We start from the raw sequence: 21,348 nt of genomic DNA, 5'->3' as shown, positions 1-21,348 counted from the left end.
GTGTTGCTATTTTAATTAATAAAAAATGCTCTGCTTCATTTAAACTAAAAGCTTCAGATATTCATGGAAGATGGATAATGGTGGAAATGAATATGGGAAATACTACCATGACGTTAATCAATATATACGCCCCTAATTCGAACCAAAATGAATTCTTTAAAACTCTTCAACAATTGATCATACCACTGGCTACTTCAAATCTTATAGTAGCAGGGGACTTCAATGCTGTAATGGATCCTTTACTAGATAAAAACCCAAGTAGAGTTATGAAATCTATGGGACTAGATAATTTGATTCAATCTTGTGATTTAATAGATATATGGAGAATACTTCATTTTGATGGTCGGGAATTTTCTTTCTGTTCTCATGTTCACAATTCCTTTTCAAGAATAGATTATATCTTTACTTCAAATCATCTTGCACATCAAGTGACACAAGCAGCCATTGATCCAATTATTCTATCTGACCATGGTGGAGTGTGGATCAAAATTAAAACTACAGATCAAAATAATAATAGACCAATTTGGAAAATGGATAATACACTGTTGGTTGACCAAAACTTTTGTGAAAATCTCCTAACAAAAATGAAAGAATTTTTTCAAATAAATGATAATGATGATATTAACAGAGAAATTTTATGGGATGCTTTTAAGGCATCAATTAGAGGACAAATAATTTCTTATTCGGCTTTTCTAAAAAAACAAATTAAAAAACAATTTTTAATCTTAGAAAAAGAGATTAAAAATTTAGAATCAAAACTTATAGAAAAATGGGAATATTCTATTCAACAAGAATTATTAAAATTAAAAGGTAAATATAATGAGATCTCATCTAAGATGATTAGGAAAGATTTATTTTCTCAACAAACATTGTATTATGGTAATTCAAACAAATCAGGAAGAATATTGGCAAATTATCTTAAAGCGAAAAAAAGAAAAACAAAATTAATAGCAATAAAAGATGAAAATGGAAATACATATACACAAATTGAACCTATTTTAAAACAATTCTTAAAATTTTATAAATCTCTTTATTCTTCCGAAAATTATCTAAATAAAGAAAAAGATGGTTTTGAATTTTTAAAAATGTTAGAGGGTCCAAAAATTCCTGAACATATAAAACGAAGTTTGGAAGAACCAATATCACTAAAAGAATTAGGAACAGCTTTGAAGTCCCTTAGAGTTGGATCCGCTCCAGGTGGTGATGGATATACAGTGGAATTTTATAAAACATTTCAAAATTTTTTATTACCCTATTTATTAAATCTTTATCAATATCAGCTCAATAAAGGTTGTATTAAAGGCACTATAGCAGAATCTTTGACTATTGTTTTGCCAAAGTCCAATAAAGATCCCACTTTGGTCTCAAACTATAGACCAATATCTTTAATAAATGTAGATGGAAAATTATTAGCAAAAATACTTGCGCTAAGATTAGCTAAAGCTCTCCCCCATATAATAGGTATGCATCAAACAGGATTCGTTGCTCAAAGACATTCATCTCACAATACCAGATTAACATTCCATATGTTATATTTAACAAAGAAAATGAATGAACCTACTTTTGCAATTTCATTAGATGCAGAAAAGGCCTTTGATAGAGTAGAATGGCCTTTTATGTATCAAGCAATGGAATGGTTTGGTATAGGTCCTGGATTTATACAAATGATACAAACAATGTATAGCTCCCCCTCTGCTAGACTATATATTAATAATACGTTTTCAGAAAAATTTAATCTACAGAGAGGAGTTAGACAAGGATGTCCCTTATCCCCTTTGCTGTTTGATATTGTTTTAGAACCCTTAATATTAGCCATCCAACAAGCTAAGGAGATACAGGGTATACCTCATTCAGATAAGGAATATAAGATATCTGCTTATGCAGATGATTTATTACTATATCTGAAGAATCCAGAATCCACCATTCCACATCTACTTGAATTGATTGAGAAATTTGGAAAATTTTCAGGATATAAAATTAATTGGAATAAATCAGAGATTCTTCCACTAAATATTCATTGTACAAAAGGTTTATTTAAAACATTCCCTTTTATTTGGAAGGAAGAATATATTAAATATCTTGGAATTTTGATAACAAAAACAGTAGATGAAAATGAAAATTAATGAAAAATGCTTATTACAAAAAATAATAGAAATGTGTGAGCAATGGAATCCTTTGCATTTATCTTGGTGGGGAAGAGTACAAACTGTAAAAATGATGATTTTACCGGTAGTATGTTACCAAATGGGGATGATACCAGTTTTTTTTCAAGATTCGTTTTATACAAAAATAAATAGGACTTTGACAAAATTTATATGGCTTAATAAAAAACCAAGAATTGCTCTAGCGTCATTACAAAGACCAATTAAGGAGGGAGGGGTAAATTTTCCCAACTTTTATAGGTATCATCAAGCCTATATCTTACGTCATGGTATGTATTGGATCCTCCCAGAACCCACAGATAATATTCCAGACTGGTTTTGGCTAGAATGGAGGCTTATGTTTCCATTACGTCTTAATCATGTAATTAGTATCAAAATGCCAAGGTTATACAAAGATCATAAAATCTTTATGGATACCTGGAAAACTCTAAAATACATAAGTAATCTTACTCAAATTCCAATTAGTAAATCAACCAACCAAACTATATGGCTAAACCCCAAGATCAAAATTGGCGGTTTTAAAGTCATCTGGAAACATTGGATGTTAGCAGGCATTCGTACTTTGGATGATGTAATTAAAAATGATAAAATGCTGGAGTTTTCACAATTGCAACAGAAATTTGGTCTCAATAAAACACAATATTTTAAATGGTTGCAATTGAAGCAATCTATTCAGAAAGGGTTCCCTGAATGGAAAGACCTCGCTAAATATCACAGTTTGGAATTCTTATGTTTCCAGATGGACTCAATAGGTCATAAAGCCGCACAGTGGTATAAATTAATATCCGGATATATAAATAAAAAACCAAAAAATGGTCTTAGAGACATTTGGAGCATTGAGATAAAACACCAAATTAGTGCATCTCAATGGCCACGACTTTGGTCTTGGAGGCTAAAATGTACGGTGTCAGCATCTATGAGACAAACTTGGTTTTTTCTTCTTCATAGAGCTTTTTGGACCCCTACTCGTTTACAAAAAATAGATAGTTCAAGATCTAATAGATGCTGGCACTGTCATATTGAAATTGGGACATTAGATCATCTTTTATTCTTTTGTCCATTTATCCTATCATTCTGGAAATCAATTTGGCCCCAAATTAATAGAATGTTAGAAAATCCAGTAGCCTTGACATATGATACTATATTATTTGGAACAACTATGAGAGCAAAAAGCCAAATTTCATCCAGCAATAACAAACTTTTATTTATTTTAACTGGAATTGCAATACAACAAATTACATTCAATTGGAAACAACATGATAGATTGAATTATATGTTCTGGTGGAATTCGGTATGCCACATATATAAAATGGAACTCGCTATTGCAACACACAAAGGATACATGAATAAATTTAAAAAAATATGGGGACCATTAACCGATTTTTGTAAAGAAGGATAATTTTTCCTATAAATAAAACTTAGAAATTTCTGAAGACCGTTAACATAATTTCTCTAATGAACTTTTCCCATGATAAGATAATTGTAAAGAAGGGAATGGGGTGGGCTTTTCAATTTTGAATATTACATACTAAATTAATATTTAAAGAATATATAATAAAATTGATTTATGTATTATTGGTTGGGAAGGAGGGTGGGACAGGGGATTATTATATTAATGTTAAACTTGATATTAATATATGAGTTAGTCAAGTGTGTATTTAAGTTTCTATTGAGTTTATTTGTAACACTTGTTGTAACACAAAGAAAATGAATAAAGATTTAAAACAGAAATCTAGATATCCTTTCATTTTAATTTTGAAAAGAACCAGAAGAGTAGGGTAAAGCAGGATTGGCCTGCCTGTCGCCATTAATTAGGCCGAGTGCAGTATTGACCAAGTGATAGCTAAATATACATACTGAATCCTTGCTTGAATTCATTTCTAGGCTTACCGTTCAATTTCCTTTTCATTGCCCTCTCTTCGAAATCGTTCAATGTATTCCTTGCTGCATCGTTCTTGTGTATGACACTGCTCTTCAAAGATTTTAATTGTTTCATTAAAGGCTTCAATTGCAGTCCTCTTCATCTGAGTTTCCTGCATGGAAAATTTAGAAAGCAAAATATTTAAAAATACAGTTGAACGGAACATAAAAAATGAACAATGAACATTTTTTCCCTCAAAACCCCTTGAGATAAAGAATTATAGGATTTATGTTAACGTATTGTGGTAGGAAAAAGATACTGCATTCAGTACTTTTATTTCTAAAGTAGCATTTAAAAAAATTATTGAAGCCTTTTAAGTACCATACCATAAAACAGAAAGAGTAGACCTTCAAAGAAAAGCACAAAAAAGATCAGTTGCCCTTAAATTCACATCAGAACCCATTTTAAATCTACCTGTTGCACTAGCTCCTAAAATTGAACTGGATAATTTGATCTTTCACAATGTGCAACTCCTCTCCAAAGATCATAAAAAAGAAAATGTGTTAAAGAAAACAAAAATAAGTTACTATAGAAGCAGCCTGTTGTTCTATTAGGCTACTCCTTCATGGTTCCAGGGGTCAACCCTATTCTGTTACCTATGTCTGGAAGTTTCAGAAGCATAGACCAACCAACCACAAGCACTACATTCAAAGTGCTCTCAAAATAAAAATGACTGGACATGTCACTGATTATTCTTGACTACCAGAAGATTGAATGTTCTGATATAGGGGAAAAGGAGTAGAAGGAGAGTATAAGCAAAGCAGAATCGCACAGTGGAAGAAAGTGCTGCCAGAGTTGATGTCTTGGCTTTGTTAAGAGGGCTAGTTTTATGAACATGACAAATAGCTCAAGTTCTACACAAGAAGCATATACTTTAGCATATGCATTGCTGATAAGTCCCTGGGCAAGGTGGTTTGCCACATCCAAATCAAACATGACATTCAGATCTAACTACAAAAAAAATGAAAAACAAATGATTAGAGAAGAAAGCCTCAACAATTCTATAAGAATGAGAAAATGACTCTTTTGTAGTCAAATTCAGTTCAACTGACCTGCGATGTTCTGGTGTATTCTTCATATAATCTATCATATTCTTTACTTTTCTCCTGGTACTGACAGTGATACTCCTGCAGTTTTTTGCCTACTGCATCTATATTATCTTCTTTTACTAACTGATCCTGTACAAAGGACAAAGAAAACCATTAATGTTGCAAACCTAATTTCAGACAGTCCTTTACAGAGTCACATACTTATTTTGGCCTACAATACTAAAAAACATGCAGTCTGAGGAGCTAATATACGTAGTAACAAGATATTTATAGAAAGTTGACCGATGTCTAAATTTCTGAAACAGACATTTTTAAACATTCAATTGCTTCCTGAATCAATTCAAGAATGAGTATCAAAATAGCTCTGTATGCTACGTGTATCCTGTTCTAAACGCAAACATACCAATATGTTAATCCGATAACAGCTCTTAGCTAACTTTTGCACCTTACCTGTTGGTACCTGGATACTGGATACATCAGCTTCACATCCAGTTTTGGATTATACTGGGCTAGGGATTCATGCCGATAGTGGTTAATCAGCTCCACAACAGAATTAAATGTCAATGGATCAGAAAAACCATATTTGCCATCTCGATGATAAACTTTTATCAGTTTATTATTGCCACCCTTCCTACAAAATAAAATATTAGAATGAAATTGCTATTCCATATTCAGAATGTACTAAGGATGATGCAAATGAAGTGAATATAGAAAGATTAGGTTCTCACCTCAGTAATCTTCTCTCTTGTAGATGTGGTTCTAAATGCTAGGGTTATGCACCTGAACCCTCAAAAGTTCCTTGCAGAATGCTGTCAATTATATTTTGAACTCTGCCTCCTTCGTGCAGCTCCTGCCTCCCCCGTTCGTACAAAAGCAATCAAGTAGCATTGTAATAAGATCAAACTGGAAGGAGGAAAACAAGGAAAAAACCCCAACACTACAATTCTGTTCTGCTCTGTAACATCGTAATCAACATTATAACATTCAAACTTGTGCAACCAGCACTAACCATGTATATACTACTATGTCCTGCTATCAAGAAGAAATTTGTTTAGTCAATTCTTCAAATCCAGACTGATACTAAAGCAGAATCAGCTCACTCAAAGGGTGGGAGCTTCAGGACCTCTAGACACATTTACAAGAAAGAAGATTACCGAGGTAAGAATCTAATCTCTCTTTCTAGTACAATGTGTCTAGTGGCACTACAATGATGGAGATATACCAAAGCAGTCCTCAGTCTACGGCAGGCCCGCTGCGTCTGCCTTTAAGATGAAGGTACCGAAAGTGGTGTCCTTCTTGGCTGCTACGTCCACTCTATAGAATCTAGTGAAGGTATGGAGGGTAGACCATATAGCTGCTCTACAAATCTCCTTGACAGAAAGAGCCCTAGTCTTAGCCCATGAGGCAGCAACTCTTCTATTAGAGTGTGCTTTCATTGCGATTGGCAGCTGTTTACCACAGCCCACATATGCAGAGGAAATGGCCATGTTAGTCCACCTGGAAATCTAGGCTTTAGATGCTGGTCTCCCTTTACTGGCATGGTTGGTCAGAACAAAAAGGTGATCCAATAAGCGACACTCATTGGTAACCTCAAGGTACCAGAGAAGCACTCACTTGACCATCCAGCAAATGTAATGCTTTATCCTTTTTCTTAGACCCCATAGGGCAAAAGTGGGCAAATGGACTTCCTGATTTGTCATGGAAAGCAGAAAATACTTTTGGTAAGAAGGACAAACGTGCACAAGAAGAGCTCTGCTTCCATAATCCTAAGGAAGGACTCCCTGCAGGAAAGGGCCTGTAAATCGGAAACTCATCTCATTGACCATCTCCACCAGGAACACTGTCTTGATTTTAAGATCCAAAAGGGAAACCTCCCGTAAGGGCTCATACAGAGCTGTACTGAGACCCTGCAACATGATGTTAAGTTTCCTGGAAGGGAAAGGGGAACACACTGGAAGGCACAACCACAGAGCCCCTTTAATGAACTGGGCAACATCTGGGTGAGAAGCCAGGGAGCCTCTTTCGGTTTGTTAATGGGAAAAGTCTAACATCTGCACTTTCAGTGATCTTACCAACAGCAACTTCTGAAGATCTTCTTGCAAGAAGTCCAAGACTACCAAAATCGAAGTTCACGAAGGCTCTACATCCTTCACTGCACACCAGTGCTGAAAAGACTTCCAGGCTTAGCACGGACTGCCACCATCCACGGCTTCTTAGCTCTGAGCAACATGGCGACTATCATGTCAGAATAACCCTTGGTCCTCGTATCATGCTCTAGCTCAGTGTTCTTCAACCACTGGTCCATGGTCTGGTGACGGTCCACAGAAATTTTCTGCCGGTCCACAGGACCAGCACGTGCATCAGGCCCAAAACAGTGCTCTTCAACCGCCAGTCCATGGTGCGATCGATGCGGCGTTATCTTCGAGCCAGCTCTCTTTTCCTCATTGATTCAGTGCACAAAGCCACAGGCAGTGGCTCCTACGCGCATCCTGCGCCTGAACTGGAAGCCTTCTCTCTGATGTTTCAACGTCAGAGGGAAGGCTTCCAGATGAGGCACGGGACGCACAAGGAGCTGCTGCCCACAGCTTTGTGCACTGCATCAGTGAGGAAGAGGGAGCAGGCCTGAAGATAATACCAGGGGCGGCATAAAATGACCAGGCGGGAGCAGGCCAGAAGGTAAGGCATAGCATGGAGGGAGGGAGACAACAAAGGTAGAGGGGAATTATTTTATTTTTGAATTTAGTGATTGAACCAAGAGGTTAGAAAAGCGAAAGGGGAATACGAAGAGGGGCTGGCCAGGGAGGCGAAAAACTTCAAGGCATTCTTCAGTTACGTAAAGGGGAAGCGACCAGCAAGAGAGGAGGTGGGGCCGTTGGACGATGGGGATAGGAAGGGAGTGATTAAGGAGGATAAAGAGGTAGCTGAGAGGTTGAACACGTTCTTCTCGTCGGTTTTCACGAGCGAAGACACATCTAATATACCGGACTCAGAGGAGCTCATGAGTGGGGAACAGGCCGAAAAATTGGAGCACATAGAGGTAAGTAAGGAGGATTTCCTCAAACAGATAGACAGGTTAAAATGCAGTAAATCACCAGGCCCGGACGGGATCCACCCAAGGGTTCTGAAGGAACTAAGACAAGAAATAGCGGGCACAATCCAGCATGTTTGCAACCTATCCTTGAAAACTGGTGAGGTACCAGAGGACTGGAAATTGGCGAATGTCACACCTATCTTCAAGAAGGGATCGAGGGGTGACCCCGGGAACTACAGGCCGGTGAGCCTGACTTCAATTATAGGGAAGATGGTGGAAGCTATGATCAAGGACGGCATTTGCGAGCACATCGAGAGGAATGGCTTACTGAGAACAAGCCAGCACGGATTCTGTAAGGGAAGGTCGTGCCTAACGAACCTTCTGTACTTCTTTGAGGGATTAAGCAGTCGGGTGGACAATGGGGAACCCATAGACATCATTTACCTCGATTTTCAAAAGGCTTTCGACAAGGTGCCACATGAAAGGCTGCTTAGGAAGCTGTGGAACCACGGGGTGGGAGGGGATGTGCACAGATGGATCAAGCACTGGTTGTCGAGTAGACTGCAGAGGGTCGGAGTGAAGGGCCAATATTCTGACTGGCGGGGAGTCACGAGTGGTGTGCCACAGGGATCGGTGCTGGGGCCGTTACTCTTCAACATATTTATCAATGACCTGGAAAAGGAGGCAAAGTGCGAGGTTATAAAATTTGCAGACGATACCAAACTGTGCGGTAGAGTTAGGTCCAGGGAGGAGTGTGAGGACCTGCAAAGGGACCTGGACAAGCTGGAAGACTGGGCAAACAAATGGCAAATGCGCTTTAACGTGGAAAAATGCAAGGTCATGCATATAGGGAAAAAGAACCCGTTGTTCAACTACAAATTGGGGGGGGCATTGTTGGGAGACAGCAGACTTGAGAGAGACGTGGGTGTGCTAGTGGATGCATCACTGAAGCCATCTGCACAGTGCGCAGCAGCCTCAAAAAAAGCCAACAGGATGCTGGGCATCATAAAGAGGGGCATAACAACCAGGACGCGGGAAGTCATCATGCCATTGTATCGAGCGATGGTGCGTCCACATCTGGAATACTGCGTTCAGTATTGGTCGCCACACCTCAAGAAGGACATGGCGGTACTTGAGAGAGTCCAAAGGAGAGCAACGAAACTGGTAAAAGGGCTGGAACACTGCCCATACGCCGAGAGGTTGGATAGGCTGGGGCTCTTCTCTCTGGAAAAAAGGAGGCTCAGGGGAGATATGATAGAGACCTTCAAGATCATGAGGGGCATAGAGAGGGTGGATAGGGACAGATTCTTCAGACTGAAGGGGACAACAAGTACGAGGGGGCATGCGGAGAAACTGAAGGGAGATAGGTTCAAAACAAATGCAAGGAAGTTTTTTTTTCACCCAAAGGGTCGTGGACACTTGGAATGCGCTACCGGAGGAAGTGATCAGGCAGAGTACGGTACAGGGATTCAAACAGGGATTGGACGGATTCCTGAGGGATAAAGGGATCGTGGGATACTGAGAGAGGTGCTGGGATGTAACACAGGTATAGAAAGCTAACCAGGTAATAAGTATAGAAACCCAACAGGTCGTGCATGTGCAAGACCGGAGGGTTAGGACTACGATGGGAAGATAGGACTTCAATGAGAAACCAAGGTGGCAAGGGAGCCCCTTCTGGTGATTCAGACAGGTCGTGACCTGTTTGGGCTGCTGCGGGAGCGGACTGCCGGGCAGGATGGACCTATGGTCTGACCCGGCGGAGGCACTGCTTATGTTCTTATAATTATGTCAATTTTGAGAATTTACATCTGCTGTCAGTGTGTTTTATATAGTTTAATTTTGTGGTTAACCATTATGTGCTGTTAATAAGATTATATTGTGCATCTGTGAAAAATGAATGGAAAAAATAGTGTTACAATTAGTACTATTATGGGGGGGCGGGGTCTGGAGTGGAGATTGGGTAGAGATGGGTGGGGTCTGGCCCACGACTTAGCCCAGTATTTTTCAACCACCGGTCCACAGACCGATGTCAGTCCACAGAATAATTATTTTATTTCTGCCGGTCCATAGGTGTAAAAAGGTTGAAAAACACTGCTCTAGCTGAGCCTCTTTGGCACAATGAAGTAAATGGAGCATCTGCCCAAACTAGAGTCTTCGCCCAGGACCGTCCCTAGTGCCCAATGAACCAGTAGCCTTTGTACCATAACCTGAACTTTGAGGGCTCTCTCCAGCCGGCTGAATCTACAAAGCAGTCTTGGCAGGGTTGCACAGAACTCAATTTTGTACCTCTCCCTGACTACATCTAGGACCCAGCAGTCTGCACCAATCTGAGACCAGACCAACCAAAAGGCTGACAGCCTGTCCCCTACCTCAGGGGTAGAGGGGGATGATGCCTTGGCCACTGTCCTGACATCACTGTGCTTTCTTAAGAGGCTGGGAAGGAGTGAGAGCCCAAGGCTTGCTGTCTCCTGTCCCCACTGAACCTCTGACGTGGCCCCTGAAAGGACCTCTGCATCACTTGGCCTACGGGACCATAGGAAGGAGGCACTGGGGGCCCCAAGGACATAGGAAGGAAGCAATGGGGCACCAAGGACATAGGAAGGAGAGACTGCGCAAAAAGAAAATTTGCAAGGATTCAGCAGCTGACAGCCATGGGAGTGCCATTTCTTCCTGCAGCATTAACCCCCCCCCCCGCTGCTCCCCCCACCTGTTGCCCGGCCCCTTTGTCAAATTTAAGAACCCATTGCGGCCCATGGGTCAAAAAGTTTGCTCACCCCTGATCTAGGCCCTTGTCAAAGGGCATCCTTGCCAGGCTCTGCACCCTGTCCCCCCCTTCCCTGCCAGGCTATCCCCCCACACCCCATATATGTGAAAATTCTATTACCCCCATCGGGACCTGGACCCTTAAGGCCCCAGAGGAAGAACCACCCTCCACCCCCTCCCAAGGGTTAGAGAAAACCAAGGCAAATACCCCCCTACCTCCCCCAATTCCAAATCTTTCTGGGGAGTGTATGGGGAGTGGTCTTTTTATCCCTTCCAGCTCTACCATATTAACCCAAATAGGGGAAGGGGGGGGGGGTCTAGAGCAGCGAGGCTTGCAGTACCGAGCTGTTTTAAATGCCAGTAAAAGAAACAATGCAAGCGGTGTTAAAAGACCCTTCTCTTCCCACTCCCAGAAGCTGTGACCTTTTCCTTCTCCAGACAAAAGCCCCTAGGATCGCATCACAGCCCCCCCCACCCGGGTCTCTACAGAACCCTTCAGCCTTCCTCGCTCTGCTCTCTGCCCGCATGCTTTAAGCTCCCCCCAGTGGGGCCTTGCGATGGGCCACCCTGACTTTGCCCCTGCGCGCACCCCTGGTGAAAGCAGGGTGTCAGGATGTCGAGCATGAAGTAGAAGGCGGTGGCGCATGGAAGCTGAGCTGAGCAGAGGTGGCGGGATCGGAGGTTGGTTCCTGCCTAGGCCTGTGCTGCTTACTGAATGGCTACCTTCAGTTCTCATGAGTCCCGCAAGAACTGATGGCAGCCATTCAGAAAGCAGAGCAGGCCCAGGCAGGAAAGCTCGCTCCTGCTGGCCAATACTCCACTGGAGCACCAAGCTATAAGGGACATTTAAAATGGTACGATGGGGTGGGGGGATTTTTTTTTATTTAAAAAGGTATCTTCACTGCATAAGACGCACCGACATTTCCACCCGCTTTTGAATGGAAAAAAAAAGTGCGTCTTATGGGGCAATAAAAAAAATACAGTAAATTCACCCCAGAAAAAAAGCATTTGGGGATCTTTGTCATCCTGTGGGTCTGAGGCTCGAGACAGGCAGGTTTGACAAGCATGTACCACAAAGGAAGACAAGGTGTCACTTTAATCCCTAAAGCGATAGCTTCAAATTGCCACTTGAGGAGCAAGTCCTCTTTACAGTCCCGAGTATCCTTTAATACCACCCCTCCTTCACTAGGCAGGGAGGTTTGTTTAGTGAGCTGATCCTCCAGCGAGTCCACTTTCAGCTGAACAAATAGCTGTTGAAAATCCGATGCCATCAGATAAAGCTTGGTCATAGTCTTAGCCACTCTCAGGGACCCTTCTGGTGACTCCTGGTGGTCAATGCCAGCTTGGATGTGAGGAAAAGAATATGGTCAGAGCCACAGAGCTGCTCATAACCAAGCACTGGACAAGGAAACTGGAGGGACTTCCAGCTTTAATTCTCATAGCAAGGTGTAAATAATGCCCGAGTGTGCAGAGGCCTTGAACAGCTGGTGAACTGTAGGGTCTTCACCCTGATATAGGGCCACCACTGCTTCTTGACCGCTGTTCTCATACAAAGAAGCAGACTCTGCCAAAGAAACTTCATCCTGGGACTTACTATCTCCCAATCTTTAAGAGACTGAACCTCCTGGTCCATGTCTGTCTCTTCCTCTGGTCGGGGCACATGTTGAGGGGAGATCCTCCATGCCAACACCATTGGTGTGCTGCAAACAGTCACCGAGGACCCTCGGCAGTTCAAATAGGCATTCCACGTAAGGTTCACAAAATATGGAGCAAATCCCTGTACTGGGGAGGGGTCTCCTATGAGCTTGGCAGGGACCCCTTGCCAGTCCTCCTGGGCTCTGCAGCACTTATCCAACTGCACTTGGCCAAACCACCTTGGGAGGGGCCTAGAAAGGGTCTCTTTCTCTGAGAACACACCTCCTATAAATCTCCAGCCCTGGCTGGCTCAGAGGAGGCTGAGCCCAAGGCTCCCACTACTCCCCTACGCACTCTGTTGCATGTGGGACATGTATGTTCCCCAGCTGGCCATCCAGTGCAAACCTGGCATGATATAGGGGTAATGAGCCTGAGGAATTCATCCCTGTTAATTTTAAACAAAAATTGAGGGGTTTTGAGGCATATGGAGGCTTCAGAAAAAAAAAAAGAAAAAATTGTTTAAAATCAAAGATGGCCACTGTCAGTAGCATTGCGCCTAAATTGGCCCATGGAGACTTCCCTGAAAGTAAAAGAATGAAGGGAAATAGGTTTTAGAGGTTTGAGGATCTAGGCTGTGCTGCAGAAACCATTTTCCCTATAGGCAATAACCATCTTACTGTGTCATGTGGTGCTTGCCCGCCTCAGCATAGGATTTCAGCTGGAACAAATGAAGAACTCTGCCTCACAAATTCACAGGATGAACCTTGACTTCTGGCTGCCAGTCGCACCAAGGTTGCACAGCCTCAACCCCGGAAAATGCAGTTGGCCCACTGTTAGTCCCGATCAAGATGGGAAGGAGCCAAACAGCCTGCGCTCAAGCTCCTGAGTAAATAAAGGATGTAAGCAGCTATGCAGGGGATGGCCCCTGAGCTAAAAAAATATAAAGGCAGTCTGGGTAGCTAAGTGTCCCCAAAGGCTGACTTTCTCCCAGGCAGAGGTCCTAAAAAGTGAGAACCTATGGCACCGAGCCTCCAAACGAACACAGAGAAAAAAAAAACCCAAACCTGAAAACAACAATTGCAGAGCAGATCAAAAGCATTTCTAAGCAACTTGCTTGCAGAAAATCCTTTTTTTGGGGGGGGAGGGGGAGGGAGCAGGAAAAGGAGAAGCTCCCTAGTTTTCTGCAAGCAACTTATGAGTTGAGATACAGAACCCTATTATTTTAGGATCACTAGACACAGTGCATTAGAACATTCTTCATAAGGATTAAATTTTACTTCTCTGTCCAGAACCAGTAACTGGGAATGAGAAACTACACTGTTTATCCAACTTTGTTGCATAAAAAGTAAGAAAAACAAATTTAAATCTGAGCCAACATTACATTTCTTGGATTTTACTGTAAAGTGTTCTTTGGCTAAATGATGTGCCCAGTGAACTTTTATTAGTACTAGGATACTAAAATAAAAAATAAAATAAAAAAAAAGTAATAACCTGGTTTTAGAATTTCTGTTATTAGAATGATGTTGTCAAATCAAGCTAATATTCTTTCATCTTAAATCCATTCATGAAATTAACAAAATCCTAAATCTTGATTACAGTACTTGAATACCAGTAGCCAGTGTTTTGTTGATTTGATTAGACAATAGCCAAATTTTGATACACAGAGCACCATCATCCTATTTTCAGTTTATGCACTGCCATGAGCTCTTTAAATATGCAACAGTCTTTGTAACATAGTAAATGATAGCAGATAAAGACCTGAACGGTCCATTAAAAAAATACATGATTAAATTAAATACCCATTAAAAAATACATGATTAAATTAAATACCCATTAAAAAATACATGATTAAATTAACTTGTCTCGGTGCTTCGTGCTTACACATCCCAAGTCCAGGGATTCCATTTTGGTTTGACAGATACTAAATGATGCCCTAAATGCCGATTGGAGGATAACACTTTGGGCCATGCATTTTGGCTCTGCTCCCGCATCCAGAGATTTGGGGGGGGAATCTGTTCCTACTTGGGGGCTCTCACTGGAAGGCTCCTGTCCCCTTCTCCTCGGATGGTGCTCTTTCTTCAGTGGGGGAGGGAAGGGACATCTGAGGAGGGGGAGTAGACGTTTGATACGAAAAGCTCTTATAATGGGGCAGAAATGTATACTGTAGAGTTGGCTGGAGGAAGCCCCACCTTCCTTTTGATAATGGAGGGGAAACATATCATGCTCCTATGCTTCTGGAGGTGCGGGCAATGTCTCCCTCTTAACAAAAACAACATCGCTTCTGGATGACCTGGGAACCCTATATTCAGCAACTGTCCCTTCTTTGATATTTCTGGGTCACAGACTATAAAGTCCAACTGATATTTCCTAGGTTCCAAATGCTGAAGTTGCCGTCTAAGTTCACTCTAGCCTATCCAACCATCCTGTTTGCAGGATATCTACCGTAAAGTCTGGTCAGCAACATCCTCATATTCCAAGTTAGTGGAGTTCCCATTGATGTCCAACCCAGTCCATCCTATACCAAGTCACCACATTTAGGACACAGACAATGAAAGTCTGTCCAGTACAGCCTCAGCACCCTGGGGTTGTGGGTTCAAACCCCACACTGCTCCTTGTGACTCTGGGCAAGTCACTTAATCCTCCATAGTCCCAGGTACGTTAGATAGATTGTGAGCCCACCGGGACAGATAGGGAAAATTTTTGAGTAACCGATTGTAAAACTGCTTAGATAACCTTGATAGGCGGTATATAAAATCCTAATAAAACTTAAAAAAAAAAAAAACTTAAACTATCAGCCTTATTCTTTCATTTATATCCTTTGTTTTCTAATTAGAGCGCCTCTGTTTATTCCACGCTTTTTTGAATTCCATCACCGTTTTCCTCGGGAGGGTATTCCAGGCATCTACCACCCTCTCCATGAAAAAATTTCTTAATATTGCTCCTGAGTCTTCCTCCCTGCAACTAGAGAATGACACGGGGGGAAAAAAATCTGTCCCCGTCACTGCCCCATCACCAGACCACTGTCCCCGCAGCATCCACCCTTCCCTCTTGCCACCTCACACCCTTCAGCGGCCTAAGAATCTCCCTCTCCCTTACGGCACGTTAGTAAAGAAACTTACTGAAGATGGCGGAGACTGCCTGCCTGTGCCTGCAGTCACGTGTGTGTGGGCAGAAGCTTCTCCTCTGAAGCAACTTGCTGTTTTGTCAGAGGAGAAGCTTCCGCCCACATACACGTGACTGCAGGCAGGCAGGCTTCGCCGGCTTCAGTAAGTTTCTTTACTAAAGCGCCGCGAAGGTAAGGGGGGGGAAGGAGATAGATTTGGCTGTAGGTAGGGGGCCCCGTGGAGCGGTGAATGGCCTTGTCCCCGTGCCCACAGTGAGCACTTCCCCCTTCCCCCACCATTTCGGCGGGTTACCCGCGGCTAGCTGAGGGTAACTACCACTATGTCATTCTCTACCTGGAACCTCAAAATTATGCCCGCTAGTTTTACCATTTTGTCTTTTCTGGAAAAGATTTGGTTCTATATTAATACCTTTCAAGTATTTAAATGTCTGTATCATATCTCCCCTGTCCCTCCTCTCCTCCAGAGTATACATATTTAGGCCTTCCAGTATCTTCTCGTATTTCTTTTGGTTCAAACCCCTTACCATTTTTGTCACCTTCCTCTGGACTGCTTCTTTTTATATCCTTCCCCAGTTATGGCCTCCAAAACTGAACACATTACTTTAAATGCAGCCTCACCAATGACTTGTATAGGGGCTTGTTATTCCTCTTTCTATATAGCCTAGCATCCTTCTGGCTACAGCCACCACCTTATCACACTGTTTAGATGCCTTTACCCCAAGGTCTCTGTCAATGCTACCCCCCCCCACCCCAATGCATCTGCACATCACATTGAATTTTACTTGCCAGACGTTAGACCATTCTTCTAACTTTTGCAGATCCTTTTTCATGTTTCCACTTCCTTCGAGTTGTCCACTCTTGTTACAAATCTTGGTATCATCCGCCAAAAAGGCTAACCTTACTTTCTAACCCTTCAGCAATGTCGGTCCCAGCACTGATCCCTGAGGCACTCCACTACTCAACTTTCCCTTCTCTGAGCGAACTCCATTAACCACCACCCTGTGGGACCAAAACTTCAGCCCATGGAATTTAAGAGCCTCCTATGAGGAGGCTTTGCTGTAATCTAAGTAAATTACATCCAGCGTGCATCTTTGATCCAATTCTCTGGTCACCTAGTCAAAGAATTCAATCAGATTCATTTGGCACGATTTTACCTTTAGTAAATCCATGTTGCCTTGGATCTTGTAATCCTTTAGATTCTAATAATTTCACTATCCTTTCCTTCAGCAACATTTCCATTATTTTTCCAATAATTGAAGTGAGGCCTTTAGTTTGCCGCTTCATCTCTGCAACCTCCTCTCCCGTCTCTAAAGATTTATTGAACAACTCCTTAAGGGGGACCCACTAGAACTTCACAGCTCCCTCAATATCCTGGGATGGATCCCGTCTGGTCAAATAGCTTTGTCCAGTTTTTGTTTTTCAAGTTGTTCATAAATACTCTTCTGTGTGGTATACACTCCATTCTCAGGTGTAACTTTGCTAACCAATCACGGTCCTCCTCCATCTGTGACCCAAATAGAAAGGAGAAATTAGGCTCTTACCTGCTAATTTTCTCTCTTTTAAACTTTCCAGACTGGTACAGTTCACTGAGACAAAAACTTTTGGCTGCAATACAAGTAGCTGTGCTTTCCTCTAATCTAACTAGTCTGCTGAATGGTCAAGCAGAACTAAGAAGTGCTAAAAACTACAGTAACACTCTGAACAGGAGTAACAACTAGCATAGACCAATACTGTTGGAAACTGCATAGAAAAAGCCCCTTCAGCAAACATCCTCACAGATCACCAACTATGCCAGCTGAGCCATAGCTGTTTAAGCTCCCTGACCCTAGAAAACTACTAGAACCTGCAGAAAACTTCACTCTTCCCGTGAATCCCACAAGAACATACAGGATGGGGACTGTATCGCAAATCCCACAAGGATGGGGACTGTACCAGTCTGGAGAGTCTAAAAGAAAGAAAATTAGCAGGTAAGAACCTAATTTCATCTTCTTTAGTGCCTCTCCAGAGGGCTGTCACCAGAACACGCTTAAGAACACCGTGTCCCAACATGCCTGGGTATCCACACGGTAGTGTCACACAAAGGAATGCAAAGACCAAATTGTGGCCTTACAGATATCCACTGGAGGCACCAGAGAAGACTCAGCCCAAGAAGCTGCCTGACCACGAGTGTAATGAGCCTTGAGAGAGAGTCCGAACAGGTTCTTCTGAAAAAGGTATGCGGAAGTGATAGTCTCCTTGATCCAGCGCGCAATGGTAGCCTTGTAAGTGCCATCCCCTTACGAGGACCCGCAGCAGCATTGGCAGAAAGGGAAACCTAATATTCCTGTCGGTGGCTGGGGGAATCCCTGTGCGAGCGGTAAGGAAAGCCCAGACTTCCCCGCTGTCAGCTGCCAGCACCCAAAGCAGATGAGGATTCCCCTTCGTAGTGGCTGGCCACATCGACCTTGTGTCTGGAGCATTTTTTCCCTTTTTTTTTCCTCTGTCAGAACAAGGGATAGCCCTGATGAATATGCATGAGAGAGATTTGCATATAATGGAGGTGACAGGTATGTTTCTCTGCTCTATACATATTCATTAGGGCTATCCTGAAAACCTGACTGGCTGGTGGTCCTCCAGGATAGGGTTGGGAACCACTGCTCTAAGCCATATGCCTTGCCAGTATCGGTGGCAAGGCTTACAACTGAGGCACTTCGATAAAAATTTGGGGGAAGAAATGGGGGGAGGGACTCAACTTGTGACCCGTCGAGTGTGACACCCCCCCTCCGAGGTTTTTATATTTCACGAATGCCAATTCTTTTGCCTTTATTTTTTCCACCATTAGTTTGGAGAACCATATTGGTTTCCTTTCTCTTATTTTTATTTATTTTTACATAAAAGTTCAGCAGCTCTTTTTATCAACTTGGCCCACTGTTTTTCATACTTTCTTTGAGAAAGCTGACACATGCCAGTAGTGATTTTCTGCCAGGTTGCTAACCTGGAATCTATTTAAACTTGTTTTGATTTCCCCAATGGAGCTGGAATATCCAGCTAGTCCTAATGCTACATGCTCTTACTCTTAACAGGTAAATTATTCCAGGTACATAGTACTCAATTTCAAATGCTCAGCCACATTCTGAGAACTACCAAATAAACGTCAACAGTACATACCGCAAAGTCAAAGTATAGTCTCCCTGCATTTTGGTTGATGCATCTCGCACCAGGAATGTTCCATCTGGCATGTCACGCAATTTATCATTTACTTCTTCCCTAAATGGCAAGTGGGGTGGGGGTGGGGAGGGGGGAAGAAAATAGAAAAGGTTATTATAAGTATACAGGCTAATCAAGTCTTCATAGTGGTATTATCAGTTAAGGGAATGGATTCAATTTACTGTTTGAATACTAGATAAGCAAAGAGAGAATAAAATGTTCATTACTCACATATCCAGGGATAAGAACAGTTTGACACAGCAGTCTAATATGAGAGATTGCTTTAACAATGCTTCCTTCAGCACAACAATGTCTGTTGAAGTGAAGGAGAAGCAATGTTCCAAATCACCTATTGTCATTGTCTTTGCAGATATTTTGAGTTCTGAACATTTCTAGCCAAATAGTACAATAAGGTTTGGGAAAGATTACACTCAGGGCTGTGGAGTCGGAGACAATTTTGGGTACCTGGGTCGGAGTCATGGATACCTGAAACTGAGGAGTCTGAGTCGAAGGATTTATCTACTGACTCCACAGCCCTGATTACACTTACAAGTACTGCATTGTGCTGTACCTAGTTCCACTATGATTTCCTCTAATGAAAAAAATTTTGCTGCCCATTTTCTTTCCTAGGCATGTTTGGTAACAGAGGTGTGTGAACCTATTCTCTTCTAATTTACTTGTGGGTTGCTGAGTGAGGATATTATTTAAGTCTGGTTTTGTGGTTTATGCCAGTCAAAAAGAAGCCAGAAACAGTCATCAACAATTTAAAAACATTTCCTTTGAAACTGAGGACATCTATGGGGGATAGTGCTTCTATTCAGTCACTTGGGCTTCCTTAAGCAGGTTTAAACTTGCACAGTTTAAGTAATTCCAGCAGCTGCATTTCATGCTGTTTAGAAAAGTGGTTATATTTAATGAAATTAGAGGTGTTCAGCCTTTCAATAAATTCTGTTCAGATGGGACAGCAGGAATAGAAAACTTCAAAGGTGGCAATAACAACTACAGCAATTTAACATCTTTTTTTTTAGAAATTTTAAACACAATATTTCTGTAAAATCAATTGTTTTTGCTTGAATGTGTTAATCAAAAGTTACTAGAAAATATCAAAAAGATAAAGAAAAATACAATATTCCTAAAATAGTGTAAGTAAAGATCGATCAAGTCCATAAAAGTGGGGGATCAAGAGATCATTTGACTCATAGGAAATAATCATACAACAGTTTAGTATTTCAGCTCTAAACGTACACTGAAATAAAAAAAACACTTTTGAGATGTACAGTAACAGCATCTGAGACAAACATGGTTTTTTATTTTGCATAGAGCTTTTTGGACCCCTGTTCGTTTACAAAAATTAGATAGCTCTAAGTCTAATAGATGTTGGCACTTCATCTTGAGGCTGGGACATTAGACCATCTTTTATTCTATTGTCCATATATATTATTATTTTGGAAATCAATTTGGCCTCAAATCAATAGGATGATGGATAATCCAGTAGCCTTGACTTATGATACTATTTTATTTGGTACAACAATGAGAGCAAAAAGTCAAATTTCGTCACATAATAATAAACTTTTATTCATATTAACTGTAGTAGCAATTCAACAAACATGTAACTGGAAAAATTATGACAGATTAAATTATAACTTTTGGTGGAATTCGGTATGCCATATATATAAAATGGAGCGCACAATAGCAACACAAAAATGTTACTTTGGTAAATTTCTGAAGATTTGGAGACCATTAGCAGATTTTTGTAATGATTAATAACATTTTCCCATAATAAGAGATTTGTTAAGTGGGGATCTTGGTGGGTATTATTGATTTACCTCATAATATGTATGAATTAATTAATGCATTTTGAAGTATTAGATTAGATTTTCTGAAATAGGAAGGGAGGGCTGGGGGGGAGTTATTTTATTTATATTTGTCATACATATTAAATGATTTACATATTATCTAAAACATTATAAAAATATGAATATGATATATTGTACTTAAAGTATTCATGAAGGAAAATCAAGTGTGTGTTTATAAGATTATGGAAAAATTATGTTCTTACCTGTTAATTTTCTTTCCCTTAGACGCAGCAGATGAATCCAGAGACCAATGGGATAGCCCACATCTACCAGCAGGCGGAGATAAAGAAACTGATTAACAGGTGGTCCTATTGGCTGGCATTCCTCCTGTTTATCCAGTATAGCTCCTTGCCCAAGCAACCGTAACCATCAATAGGCATAGCATGTAAAAAACTTCTTTCCCATAACAAATCTCAAAATGCAATAATACAGAAAACAACCTGCCATAATAACAAACTGCGAAAGTTGCAAAAGAAAAAACCGAGAGACAATATCCAGAAAGGGTGGGGCTCTGGATTCATCTGCTGCGTCTAAGGGAAAGAAAATTAACAGGTAAGAACATAATTTTTCCTTCCCTAGCAACAGCAGCAGATGAATCCAGAGACCAATGGGATGTAGCAA

The 21,348-nt window shown here is 41.4% G+C and overlaps 1 protein-coding gene across 2 annotated transcripts in view; it reads right to left on the bottom strand.

Moving 5' to 3' along the window:
- The window catches only part of LOC117346336 (phosphatidylinositol 3-kinase regulatory subunit gamma), a 374,335-nt gene that overhangs the window by 29,600 nt on the left and 323,387 nt on the right, over nucleotides 1-21,348 (bottom strand). For both annotated transcript variants that reach the window (XM_033915736.1, XM_033915735.1), the window contains 4 exons: nucleotides 18,833-18,931; nucleotides 5,583-5,763; nucleotides 5,136-5,261; nucleotides 4,053-4,195 (listed from right to left, as the gene is read on the bottom strand). In XM_033915736.1, coding sequence (XP_033771627.1) covers nucleotides 4,053-4,195; nucleotides 5,136-5,261; nucleotides 5,583-5,763; nucleotides 18,833-18,931 — 549 coding nt within the window. The remainder of the gene's footprint in view (nucleotides 1-4,052; nucleotides 4,196-5,135; nucleotides 5,262-5,582; nucleotides 5,764-18,832; nucleotides 18,932-21,348) is intronic.

The sequence above is a fragment of the Geotrypetes seraphini genome, chromosome 12 (assembly GCF_902459505.1).
Source record: "Geotrypetes seraphini chromosome 12, aGeoSer1.1, whole genome shotgun sequence".
Classification (NCBI taxonomy): domain Eukaryota; kingdom Metazoa; phylum Chordata; class Amphibia; order Gymnophiona; family Dermophiidae; genus Geotrypetes; species Geotrypetes seraphini.
The sequence above is the reverse complement of the archived record's forward strand: the minus strand, read 5'-3'. Positions and strand labels throughout refer to the sequence as shown.